The 14,189-nt window shown below is 41.1% G+C and overlaps 1 protein-coding gene across 1 annotated transcript in view; it reads left to right on the forward strand.

Annotated features, from left to right (window-relative positions):
* The window catches only part of dscamb (Down syndrome cell adhesion molecule b), a 178,907-nt gene that overhangs the window by 39,273 nt on the left and 125,445 nt on the right, over window positions 1–14,189 (forward strand). Inside the window, 3 exon segments of the mRNA XM_034224586.1 lie at window positions 146–255; window positions 257–464; window positions 4,485–4,631. Coding sequence (XP_034080477.1) covers window positions 146–255; window positions 257–464; window positions 4,485–4,631 — 465 coding nt within the window.

Below are 14,189 nucleotides of genomic sequence, written 5' to 3' on the forward strand. Positions count from 1 at the left end.
ATTAGAGTGATACTTATTTGTGCTTTTTAATTTTTGAAATTTTTAAGAACTTTATTCAAGATTTTGCTAACATCCGTTTACAGGAAATTGATGAAGTACAATACCTGGTTGTAACGGCGAACATCCTGTGTTTCCTCTCTTGCAGTTTTCAGTGAGGACCTACATTCCAGCTTATACTTTGTCAATGCATCTTTGCAAGAGGTAGTATTTGCCAGCACCACAGGGACCTCTGTGCCCTGTCCTGCTGGTGGCGCGCCCCCCTGCCTCGCTACGCTGGTATCTGGCGACCGGCGAGGAGATCTACGATGTCCCCGGCATCCGCCACGTCCACCCCAATGGAACCCTCCAGATCTTCAACTTCCTGCCATCCAGCTTCAGCAAGCTGATCCACGACAACACGTACTACTGCACTGCCGAGAACCCCTCCGGCAAGATCAGGAGTCAGGATGTCCACATCAAAGCTGGTGAGTCCAACGCTCCGAGTAGCAGGGGTTCCTTTAATAATGATGATGAGGGAAATGGCAGGAGCACTACTCAAAGTATTAAATACATGTATTAATAACAGTTGGGCTGCACGATATTGACAAAAACTGACATCGCGATTTTTCCCCCCCCTGCGGTATATATTGCGGTTTTTTTAACCTGTTAAGCCCCAAAGTCCCGGCGGGTACTTTACTTTTTTTTTTCAAGACACTGTGTCTCAGGGGACCTTAATATTTAAGAACCTATTAATGTGTTATACCAGATTAACGGAAATAATCTCAGCTAACTGACGATACAAACCATGTTTACCAAAACAAAACACAAGTCTCATAAGAAGCATCTAAATGACCCCTGAGCGAAAAATGCTAACGCACTTTGGCACAGAACTCAAGATAAAAGTACCCTTATTACTTATCGTAGCTGCACATACAAGATATTAGGGATGCCAGTGATTATTCGATTATTCGAATATTCGTTACAGTCTCCATAATCGAATATTATTTTTAAAAATCGATTTTATTTATATATTTTTTTATTATTATTTATGTTTATTTTTTTTTCTGGCTTAGTTTCAACCAAAATATAGACTAATAATATTAATAGTATTAATAATTGTAAATGGCCATTGGTCACACCACCAGTTTGTTTTACTGTAAACTTGGAGGAAGCCTGCGTGCCTGCTGCAGCACGCTACACACCGACCCCGACCCCGCCCCCACCCCCCCTCTCCCTCACACGTGCGACTAAAGATGAACAAAGCGGCAGGTAAAAAGAGTTCCTCCTCGTGGAACTACTTCGCACTTACAAGTCCGAAGGAAGTTAAATGCAAGCTCTGCGAAAAGACGTTGGTCTATCACAGCTCAACCTCAACAATGTGTTTTGAGTGCATCCATTGAACACGTCTTTTGATCAGATTGACAGCTACGGTGAGACGATCTCCCGTAAAAGCTCCGTAAAAGGTACGTGTTGTGATGTCTGTGTTTGCTTCCCCTGTTGCGAGATCGGATCGCTTAGATATTATACTTAAATAATCTGTGGAGTCTCAGCTTTAATCGGATATATTGTATGTGCAGTTTCGATAAGTAATAAGGGTATCTTTATTTTGAATTCTGTGCTAAAGTGCGTTAGCATTTTTAAAAAAAACAACAAAAAAACGCACGTCCCTGCGGTGTGAATATCGCGCATGTGCATATCGCGGTTATCGCCATGACACGGTATATCGTTCAGCCCTAAATAACAGTACTAGTAGTTAGGCCTTTTGATTCAAATTTTGTTAGCATCAATCAGAATCAGAAATCCTTTATTCGTCCTGCAGCGGGGACATTTACAGCGAAACAGATAAAAGGCAAAATAGTAGACTTATATATTAAATATAAAAGCAAGCACACAGATAACTAAACACGGTATTGCCATGCTTCTTTTCCATACAAACAATGTAAATGTAATAGAAACAACACTCAAGATGTACTTCCTTTTGCGAGTTGAGAGTTGAGAGTTGCTAGATTTGATCAAAATCTAGAAAACGTACAATGTATTGATTTCTGGCAAAGTGCAGTGTTACAATCAGTTCTGTGAGCCATACTTTTAATGTTGGGACTAAAATACCAGTATATATATATATATATAATATGTTTTAGTCATGATGGTTTTTGTATGAATACAGTGCAAAAATCAATCACTTAAAATACTTATTCATGGGATTGATAAATGTGTGTAGTCTAAATTAATTAAGTGCAGGTTTCCAGAATCTTATAATAACCCTGTCATGTTTCTTTGACAAAGAGCAAAAGCTCAAAGCATTTAAAGCGTGACTTTAATTAACTGACCTGAGTCTGATGGATGGATGTCTCACTGTTTCAGGGAGATCGGCTGAGAGTACATGTTAAAAATATCAAACCGTTACAGTTGGTCAGAGACATTGTAATAATTTGTGTTTATTTAATTAGCTTATTCCCACCACAAAGTCCACTCAGTAGCTACTTGTATGGACTTTTTCTCAGCAGATTGAAAATATAGATTGACATTTTTTCGGAGCATTTTAAAGATTTCTTGGACACATTACAGTTAACTCTTGACCGCCACAGAGATAATATTGCTTAGTCAGAATCAGAATTACCTTTATTCGTCCCACAGAGGGGATATTGACATTGTTACAGCAGGAGACAATTCTGATAAAGGCAAAATATTACAGTATTAAGTAAAGAGGCAAATGTACAGTAATGTAACACCTCATAATAATCACATATACCCTGAATAAAAAGCAACAGCATTATAAAAGTGAATAGAAACAAGTAGATGGTAATGGGGCAGCTGCCAGACGATGGTATATTTACTTGTATTTATTGCACAGTGTGATACACATCCTTTTTTTTTATATCTCCTCACCTGTTTGACTCTTGCCTATTTGGCTTCAACAGAAAAACCTTTTAAAAATGTTGATATCATTTGATTCTTACCTCTGGTGTCAATAAAAGTAGTTCTTCTTCCAGTATAACATCGTATCATTTTATACAAAAAACAAGTAGTATTGTTAAACTAACTTTTCCTAACTCCTTAAATTGTTCTCTCTATGTGTTACATAGGGGTGTAACGGTATCCGTATTCGTCCCGTACCGTCACGGTTCAGACGTCACGGTTCGGCACACGCAGTCACACGACGAATACGCTTTTTTTTACGAGTGGGAAAAAAGTCTGTCATTCAGGGCAGTATCCACTACACTATTTATAATCCAGGGGGCGGTATTACGCCTAAAAGCTGTTTGCCAGCCGCCCTTAAACGACAAATGAAGAACAAGAAGAAACACAACAACAAAACGAACAAAATACAAGAAGAAGAAAAGTTAGTATGGCGATTTCAGATAACACACAGGAGCTAGAACCCACCTGCTTCTTTTAAATCAGCTGTGTGGGAACATTTCGGGTTCCCTGTGGACTACAATAACGATGAAGTGTGCGAGTGGTGGATCGGACGAGGACGGTGTGTCGGCGTTGTTCTACAGTGGTGCGGTAAATCATATCAGAAGGCATCACCCAGATTTGCCACTCACCGGAGCCCGGCCAAAGACAACAGCAGTTCAACAGCTGATCCCCGCTGTTTTTAAGAAGCCAATAAACATGAGAGCCGAGAGACCAAAATAAATAACGGAAGCTTTTGGCATAATGTTTTTCAACGACTTTGCGCTCTTGAAACATTTTCTTATTATTTATGATGTAATATTTTCAAGACATTCTTTTTAGTTTTACAGCTTGATGAAACCTTTTTGTTTGACATCAGCCATTATAGATAATATGGCCATCTGAGTGTGTGTGGAACTGTTTGTGGTTTGTTTTAAACTGTTTAATACAGTTAATTATTCAAAATGTCAGAGTTCTTTATTTTTAAACTGAAACTTGCACTACTGTTCAAACATAAATAACAACAAACCTGGAATTATGCATTTGGGACTTTTTTTTGCTTTTTCTTGTTGTACCGAACCGTGACCTCCAAACCGAGGTACGAACCGAACCGTGACTTCTGTGAACCGTTACACCCCATACTCTCAGTACTACATGCTCAGCTGATTCCTCCTCCTGACATGGCCTTCCTCTCCACACTGCAGGAAGTTATAACAATGCTGGCCAAACCATAGTTGAGTGCAGGGGAGAAAAGACTCTTCCCTTCTAAAATATGGCTGTCGCTTAGGTGAAGTGGCTTCTTTAAACACCCCTTAAGTTTTAGGAAAATGGCACAGTCCAATGAACCAGGCACACCCACATAGGCAGGTGTTAACACAACACACAATTACCAATCACCATATTCAACAAGATTCCGGCACTTAATCGATACATTTGGTTAAAAATGTGTCTATTTATGATGTTAAACAAAGAAAAGCATAAACTTCAGGATGTGTGGTTGGTAGTTACAGGCTTCACGTGCCTGCAGCAAAAATGGTAAAAAATGTATACAGTAATGTTCTCTTATGAATGAGAAATATATTTCTGTTTCTGTTTTTGTTCCCTAGTATCACGGGAACCCTACACAGTCCGAGTGGCCGACCAGAAGGCCATGAGAGGCAGTGTAGCCGTCTTCAAGTGCATTATCCCTGCTTCTGTTGAGGCCTACGTCAATGTTGTATCATGGGAGAAAGACACCGTTTCACTCAACTCAGGTAAGACAAATATATCTTTATTTATTCGGAAGATAACAGAACATTTCACAATCTGGAAACTTGAGTATTTCCATGTTGCTACTTTATACTTGTACTCTGGAAGCCAATCTTTTACTATTTATTCCTCTGTATTTGGGTTAACAGAATGAATATGAATCCAATCTAAATAATTGAATACATTCTCCTATTAGTTCTTAATACTTTTACTCGATGCAGTTGTTTTGCTTGAAATTGAGTATTTTTACAGTGTGGTATTAGTACTCTCACTCACGCATAGAATCGGAATACTTTTTCCACCACTGTCAATTCCTCTGTTGCAAGAGAGTCAGAAAGCAGCCATTGGTGAGATGTTTTTTTATTTTTATTTAGTTGTCAGAACTCCAAATAAATATGTATTAAATGCCCAAGACAGCTAATGCTTTATGGACAGTTTAAGTGGGTAGTTTAAGAGAGGTTGAACTGCCTTAAATAAATCAAAAAGCAGAAGGTATTCTTATGTTTCACAGAGGGAAAGGTGTTTTGCTTTTTATTTTCTCGTTGTTTTTTATCCCACTCCTGCTCCTCGCTCTTTGGACACCATGTTCTGTTTCTCTGTGAGTCATCTCCTTACCTGCCGTAGTCTAAGCGCTACGGGGCTCTGCAGCACAGTCCTCTCACCAGCCAGAGGACGCTGATAACTGTCACATTGAATCACTGATCTTCTCTCTCCTACACACACTCCTTCACCTCAGCCAACTCCATTTTGAGTCCAGCACGGGGTAAAGTGAAACAGTTTACACAGCGCCATTGACCTAGTTATACCCTTCTTGTTTGAATCCAGCGGCGCAGCAGGATAACGCGAGACACACCGCCACGTTCTGCGGGTTGGATTTTTTACTCGCGTTAAATGGGATGCTTATCTCTTGATTGCTCCATGTACTGCCCGCTGGCTGATTTTGCTTCATACTGGGGCGTTCAGGGACCTGTAAGTGAGCACTTGATGTCATTTGACTGAGGGCAGAATCTGGGACGGTGTTTTGGTGGCATTTTAAATGTGTGTGCTCAAGCGTGAAGACGTGTCTTCTGATCCATGCCAGCGACTTATTTACTTGAGGTTACTCCAGTTACTCGCTGCGAGCTGCCGGTGGAAGACATCGCCTAATGTCACGGAGAGCGGGCAAATATGCAGCATGCAGATATGATTATGTTCTGTAAATGAAATGAATCATGTAGACAAGACTCAGAGATGATGTTTATCTCATCTGCGGCTGGAAAAAAAAAAGTGTCCATTATGGGGATGAAATGTTTTAACATCTGTGTCTTTAGTAGACGTCTGTTGGCCTGAATTAAAAAGATACACATGGTGTATACAGTACTTTCCTTATTTTGTCTTGACTAATCTATTAAAACTATAATACATTAAGGAATTAGAAAAGTATCGATCATCTTTGCACGTATGAATGAATTTGGATTCATACAATCATTGCCAATAATTTGTTAAAGAGGCCCTATTATGCTTTTTGGGGTTTTCCCTTTCCATTACATTGCATTTAGCTGACGCTTTTATCCAAAGCGACTTACAATAAGTGCGTTCGACCAAGAAGATACAACCTTGAAGAAAACAGAATCATATAAGTACATCAGGTTTCATAGAGCCAAACATTTCAAGTGCTACTCAACTGGCTTTAGGTAAGCCAGTCCTTTATTAGTATATAAGTGCTTTGTTAATAGTTCTATCGCTCGAAGTGGAGTTGAAAGAGATGAGTTTTCAGTTTGCGCCGGAAGATGTGTAAGCTTTCTGCCGTCCTGATCTCAATGGGGAGCTCATTCCACCATCCTGGAGCCAGGACAGCAAACCCACGTGTTTTCGCCGTTGGGAACTTGGGTCCCCCTCGCAGCGAGGGTGCAGCGAGTCGTTCGGCTGATGCAGAGCGTAGTGCACGCGCTGGGGTGTACGGTTTAACCATGTCCTGGATGTACGAAGGGCCAGATCCATTCGCAGCATGGTACGCAAGTACCAGTGTCTTGAAGTGGATTCTAGCAGTTACCGGAAGCCAGTGAAGGGAGCGGAGGAGCGGAGTGGTGTGGGAACATTTAGGAAGGTTGAAGACCAGACGAGCCGCTGCATTCTGGATGAGCTGTAGTCTTCTATAGGTTTTAGTGCATGTAAATGGTCTGCAACGGCTAAAATCCCTGTGTTACCTACAGAGGGAGTTTATTTCCCACACACTCCCCCCCCCCCTGCCTGAAACACCTTGAATTGGACTCCTTTGTTTACTCGTAACATCACTACGCAACACTTGTGCTTCTATTGGCTAGCGCTCCAGCGTGATAGGCTAGGGGGCAGGACATCTCTAAGTTGTTGACCAATCACAACAGAGTCGGCCAGCTGACCAATCAGAGCAGACTGGCCTCTTTTCAGACAGAGGGTGAAAAGAGGTGCAGGCAGTATGAGAAAAATATAGAGCTTTTTGAACATTAAAGCATGGAGACATGTCACAGTAGAGGCACTTAATATAAATATGAACTTCAAAATGACGTCCTCTTTCAGAAAGACACATATACTATACTTCTTAATTTTGTCTTTACTAACTTATTTAAACCTAATTACTAAAAAGAGTATAGGTTCTCTTTGCATGTATCACTTCCTAAATTGACAATTATCAGTAACTTTTTATTTATTTTATTTCTACAGCAAGTCTGACGGGCTGGTTGATAGATGATATTGTACGCCTGGCTTTCTTTCAAGTTCTTTCGCTAGCATTCAACAGAACAACGATATTGGATTGTCCGTGTTTACTCCAATAAGTATTGCAGCAGGCGAGTGCTGTCAAAAGCATGAGCACACTGTCAAAATCACTGCTGCTCCGTGATAAATATTTCATGGTCGATTCTGATGCATGAGCAGCTTCACCTCGCACTGTTATGGAGAGGGTATGTTTACTCTAGGAGCGAGGGTGAGCAGAAGGTGTGTGTGTGTGTTTTTGTGTGTGTGCGTGTGTGTGTGTGCGTGTGTGTGTGTGCGAGCGACAGGCCATAAGGATATCGACATGGCAATGGCAACTGGGTGCAGTTTGACCCAGCCTTGTTGTTTCCCGACTGCTTCTTCCATTCCCCCTTTTTTCTTTTTTCAATTTTTCATGAAAGAAGACTTGGTCTCAGTGGACACAAAATAAAGCTATCCAACAGCCACACTGAATTATTAATCTCAGGTTTTTTGTTGGGAACGGTAACATCAAACGCACTTCTCTACCTTCGCATTGTGCATCAGAATGTGAGGAAGAGCAATCGAGAGACAACTTAGAGGGAAAATGTCACTTGGTTTTTAAGGAAATGTTTATGAAAGTCCAGTTTACAGACCTCAAAACCTCTATAGCGTTGATCACAGGCTTGGAGTAATGGATTACATGTAATTTAAAGGTAGGGTAGGTAAGAATGGAGAAACCAGCTCGAGTGCGCTAGAATTTGAAAGTTCACAACCGGAAAAAATCTGCCCCTTCCTTCAGACTTCCTTACAGAGCCCCTCCTCCAACACACACGAACGCGCACATGACCAATGAGGGCACGAGATAAGTTCGTGAACGAGATGGAAGGCTGACAGGCAGGTAGGCCATCCAGTTACTTTAGCCGGCTCAAATGATTGGTCGTGCTTTTTACAGCGCCACGGCTTCCACAGATGTTTTTTTTTTAATGTATTTATTGGCAAAGCATTTAATATATTCATTGCTATCGGGATGTTAAGAGCATTCCATGGAATATGACAAAAAGTGTTTCTGAAGTGAATTACCTACCCCACCTTTAATCAGGATAGACATTTATTTTAACTGTATTTCCTCATTGTTGCATAAATATTAATCTGATTACCGTTTCTTAAAATTCGGGATTACTGTCAGGATTAGTGTTAGTAAAAACCTAAAAAGAGCATATTGTTTGTTCTTTTAAAGTTACCGTCCCAAACCTGGTTGATCGCTACTCATTATGTCGGCTTGTTTATTATCATCACGTATAAATGTGCTTTTTAAGATCAATAATGTAGAGAGGAAACTGGCTCCTGATATCTTTGCAAAGCCACTGATTCACATTAGGGTAAAAAATAGATGCATAATTACAGACCAGGGCTTGTCTTAATTAATCAGCTGTGATTGAAAAGTTAATTACAATATGAATTACCTCTCAGATCGAGGACTGCTTAGTAGTCATTTGAAGCGGCCTGTTTTCAATGTGAATGAGCACGACGTGCGCTCACTGGGTCCTAATGTTGCCACTAACATACCATTAACCCGTCATGCATTTTAAAACGTGTCTCTCAGCGACGGACCTTTCAAACGCCCGGCCGCGAACGCCTTCTCGCTGCTTTTGATAAACAATTGACAGAGCTAATAGAGACATGAAAGAGACAAAGAAAGGGAGGCGAGGAGATGTGTCCTACTGTGTGGATTTTACACGGTGGACCTTTATATTAATGCATGTGTGTTGTCACTCGCTTGTAGCTCTTCTTTACGTGTTTCAAGTCTGTTTTGAAAAGGCTTGGCTCAGCCTGGGATGGTGTATCTTTTTGTGCTTTTTTTCTACCTTTTGTCTCATCAGTCACGATATGTGCAACGTAATGAGAAGAGAAGAGCTTCAACAAAAAGCAGTGCTTGGATATTGAAGGAGCTGCAAACAACATATCGTGACTGAGACTTGCTCTCTTGTCTGTCTGTCTACATACAGCAATATGTCAAATGTTCGAGTCCCTGCAGTGTTAGCTGTAATATATCAACCCTGCAGATTATTTCTATCTGTACCTGCATGTACAATTGTGTGTACATCTCCCACACACTGAGTTCTTATTGACTTTTCTCACCTTCCACGAATGAAGAAGCAACATCATCTCTAGCAAAGGATACACACACTCCCAGAGCTGTGTATGCATGTGTTAACATTTGCATCTATTCAAATCATGTGCACATTTTGGAGAGCAGTACCAATACCATTGAAATTAATGATGGAACGATACCACAGAATTAGTGACAAAAGTGAAAGCGGCATGGTACTTAGTTGACTAAACACACTTTAGTTTAGGTTAATAAAGGGGATAGGTGTTAGTCATAATTCAACAAGAAACACATTTTCTTAATCTGAATAATAATCTTGATTATGTCATTTCAAGTTGTTTTGGTTTTCCCTTTTCCTCTAGTGTGTTGTATAGGTTTTGTTTATATAGGTTCACAATATTCATCTGGCTGCTACTTAAAAAATATTTATCTATTTACCTAATATATCATATTTCAATGACTTGTATATACAGTAGACTCTTATTGCACTATTTCACTTTTTTAAACTATTTTCTTCTTGTATTTACTATTTACTATTTACTATTTACTTGCACTATATTTTTCTGTTTATCTGTGTTTTGTGTTGCTCTGTTGGAGAAGCCCGTGACACAAGATTTTCATCTACATAACTACACTGTAGCTATGTTCGTTTGACAAATAAAGAACCTTGAACCTTTTGTGCATATACATGGCCTGCATTCGACTTGTTTGTTTACTCCTGGAACATAGTGATGTAATACTTGTGCTGCTATTGGCTAGCACTCCCAACATATTGTACATGATAGGCTAAGGGGCTGGACATTACATTACATTGCATTTAGCTGACGCTTTTATCCAAAGCGACTTACAATAAGTGCATTCGACCAAGAAGATACAACCTTGAAGAAAACAGAATCATATAAGTACATCAGGCTTCATAGAGCCAAACATTTCAAGTGCTACTCAACTGGCTTTAGATAAGCCAGTCCTTTATTAGTATATAAGTGCTTTGTTAGTAATTCTATCGCTCGAAGCGGAGTCGAAAGAGATGAGTTTTCAGTCTGCGCCGGAAGATGTGTAGGCTTTCTGGACCTCTCTAAGCTGTTGACCAATCACAACAGAGCTGGCCAGCTAACCAATCAGAGCAGACTGAGCTCTGGTTTCAGACAGAGGGTGAAAAAAGGTGCTGCAGCACAGGCAGTATGAGAAAAATAAAGGCTTTATTGAACATTAAAGCATGGAGACATGTCCCAGTGGAGTGATAATTGGGTCTCTTTAGGTTTGACTAAATCATTTCTACTTTGAGAAAATAGAGATTTGTCAATCGTCTCTTTGCCATAACAACTTGCTTTACATTTTGTTATATGTTTTTGCACCAATGCTTTGATTTGTCTGGTATTTGAGTGTGCGTTCTACCGAAAACACACATCTCCGTGTATTTTATTAATGAACAGTTGTTTTAGTGTTTTGAATACATCATATCATGAAGTTGTTGCATAATGATCCGATATGAAGGTGGTGTATATGTTTTGTACAGACTGTAATGTTGTTGCATTTACATTTACAAACAATGCAGAGAGATGAGTGCGAGCCTCCTCTTCTCCTCACCTTTTGCTTTATTTCCTTCTGTAGTTCATTTACTCTTCTTCTCTCCATCCTCCTCTCCTTTCCATCCTCCTCCACTGGCCTTGACTATCGGCCTTCGCTCTTCTCTTCTCCTCTCATTGCATAACCTTCTTGGCACAGCGCCCCAGTCAATTTCCTGCTGCGTGGAAAATGCAGTTTTTTTTATTTGCTTTATGCAAATAACGGTACCACTTTACAATAAGACTACCCTTATAAAAGGTTTACGAATAGTTTGTAATTCATTTATTAATTAGGTTGTGAACACTTTATAAATCATTAATAAGCTTTTATAAGACATGAGATAAACAGGGCACCTGTGACCGGTTGCTTGCCAAATAGTGAGCCCACATTTATCTGTACTGCTAAGCCTTATTAGAAATGGTAGTAACTCATACATAAATGGTCAAAGAGATGCCAAGAAACAACAAGATGGATGTGGGGAATCAACTCAGTGAACAACAGATACCAAGGATGCTGGCTGATGAAGAAGACAAATGGCGCATTTCCACTACAGCGTGGTTTAAGCGTGCCGTGCCCGGCCCGTTTTTGGTTGCGTTTCCACTAGGCGTAGTTCCGGCTAGCGGGTACTTTTTCACAGTTTTCTGGCTCTCCAAAAGAGCGAGAAAGAATCGCTGGCAACTACAACAAAATGAACATATTTGACCGTGATTTAATTGTAATACACATTTCAAAATGATGCCGAAGTAACAACATACTGATACCGGTTAGTAAAAACCATGAATTAATGCTTTGACAAGTCTGCAGACAGACGGCAGGCGAAAAACCCTTTCAAATGTGTGTTTTCTGAATGGAGATCGGCTAACGCAGTATATGCTCCGACCGTCCACACTCACAGCAACGGCCTATACAGACATAAATAAACCAGCGACTGTATTCGCCATGACACAGGCAGTCTGTGGTTTGTACTTGTGGTTGGTGTTTAACTTTTGTCTAGTTTCTGAACAGATATGAGGAGCTGTGAGCTCTGAGGGCTAACAGCTAACGGCTGATGTTGGTTTTGTGTTTCGCATTGAAGATGACGTCACGGCTCTGCCTACACTGCGTTACTATAGTTACTGCCCCAGTTCCTAAACTGTAATGGAAGCGCAGCATAAAGTGAGCCTGGCCTAACGAGGCTTAGCCATACTGTACTAAGCTGAGCGAGGCCCTGCAGTGGAAAAGCTCCAAAAGTAAGCTAGGTAGCCAATATAAGGCTTAGTCATCTTGCCAAATAGTGAGCCTGTGTTGATGTATGAGAGAACTAGTTTATAAATGGTTCTTAAGGATTAATAAAGTGTTTACAACCTAATTAATAACCTAATTATAAACCCTTAATGAATCCTTTATAAGGGTAGTCTTATTGTGAAGTGGTACCCATTTAAGTCCCTCCAATACTCACAGCATCAGTAACAACACAAATCTCCAGTTGCATTTTCAGTCCCATTCCCGTCGGCCGCCTCCCAACTGTGCATTTATCATGAAAGCGATGAAAGAGCCTCTGCATTCTGCTGCTCACTCCTCTCTCATGGGTTCTTGTGAGTGCTGATAGAGGCTAATTAAACAGTTTGCTCGCTAATAGAATCACAGTCTTAACCAGCCACCAGCTCAGTCGCTTGAATGTTAAGGATGTCTTCAAAGGAGGCTACTGTAGGTGTTGGGTTTGCAGGATCACTGCTCAGCGGGGATTTATCATGCCACTGCCTCCATTTTTCACTCAGATTGACAGTGAGGGCAGGCGGAGACGGGGCTGTAAATTCAACACGCCCAAAGTCAGGCCAACCTTGAAAGGGAGGGCACAGAGGAAGGAAATGAGCTCGGGAAGAAAGAGGATGCAAGGAAATGTAGAGGAGGAGAGATTAGACGAGAGGAAGTGAGGAAACAAAAGACTGAGAAGGAGGAGATTTGAAAGGTGGAGAGAAAGCTTTTTCTTTGGTAAACAAGGGGACTGCGTCACATTTAGCCACATGATCCTTTCCCTCTGCCTTCTTCCCCTTTCCTCTGCTCAATCTCCGCCTCTCATTCTCCGTCTCCCTCCAGATTTCTGTCTCTCCTCGGGTCGTCTTGGGGCTTGATCCCTGCATGCAATTCAGTACGTGTGCATGATCATGCGTGCAAATATACGCTACATGCATGCATGTGTCTGAGTTGGTGTTTGTGGATTTTTTTTTGCACACTAATTCCACCCATCCTGCAGTGAAACCCTATGAAAACAACACAGCCTATCATTTTGCTCCCCCCCCCCCCCCCCCTCCTCCTACACAGATCAGCAGTTAGTGAAATGCTGACCCTTGTCTTTCACTGCACCCCTTTTCCTCAGTCCACTCACACACCGCAGGGAGATGGGGGTGCTTATTGTTTGTGCAGTGTGTGTAGGTGTGTGTGTAGGTGCTGTTATTGCGAGTTTCTTTTCCACCAAAATCATAGTGTGAGTGCAAAGTGTGAAGTGTTTGAAGGTGGGGGGGGGCAAGAAAAGAGCAAAGAAAAAAAAATCAATAGTTGTGTGCATTAATCACGCTGCTGCCACAGAGCATTATGGGAACATGAGCTGAAGGATGCATTTTGTGCATATGAGTGCTGTGTGAAGGGGAGTTTGGGGAATTGGAAGAGGACGAGACCCTTTTAGTAAGAAGTGAGAGCTGAGATAGTTGGGGGGTGTTTCGTGCATTGTGTGCACAGTGTGGTGCTCTTTGTAGGAGACTAAACCCTCTGTCTTTTCTACAGCTCGCTTAAGGATAGCATTCGCTCAGTGTTATTGTGAAAGCTTTGATGTTACAGCTTTTGAATTAACGAGATTACATTTTTATTTTGCAGCTTTTGTAATATTCCATGGTTTCAGGACGTTGTGCGGCACTTTTTTTTAAATGATTATTTTCACATCTTTCCTCTGCTTTGAGATTTGCCATTTAGAAAAGAAGAAGAAACCCAGCCCTCCTTTGACTTTCTGTTTGAGCTGTTGCTGTTTGAAGTCTCCTTCTTAGCTGCGGTCTAGGCTTGAGGACGTGATACATATTTGATAAGGATCGATAGAAGGGTTACTGAGACAGAGATGGAGGGAAATCGATCTTGGACCGGGCCTCCCAAAAGCATCTTAAACCTGAGGCCGTCTTTGTAGTGTCCTTCTGGCTCTGCGGCTGACGCACACACTTTACATTCGTGC

The sequence above is a fragment of the Gymnodraco acuticeps genome, unplaced genomic scaffold (assembly GCF_902827175.1).
Source record: "Gymnodraco acuticeps unplaced genomic scaffold, fGymAcu1.1, whole genome shotgun sequence".
In the NCBI taxonomy this organism is placed as follows: domain Eukaryota; kingdom Metazoa; phylum Chordata; class Actinopteri; order Perciformes; family Bathydraconidae; genus Gymnodraco; species Gymnodraco acuticeps.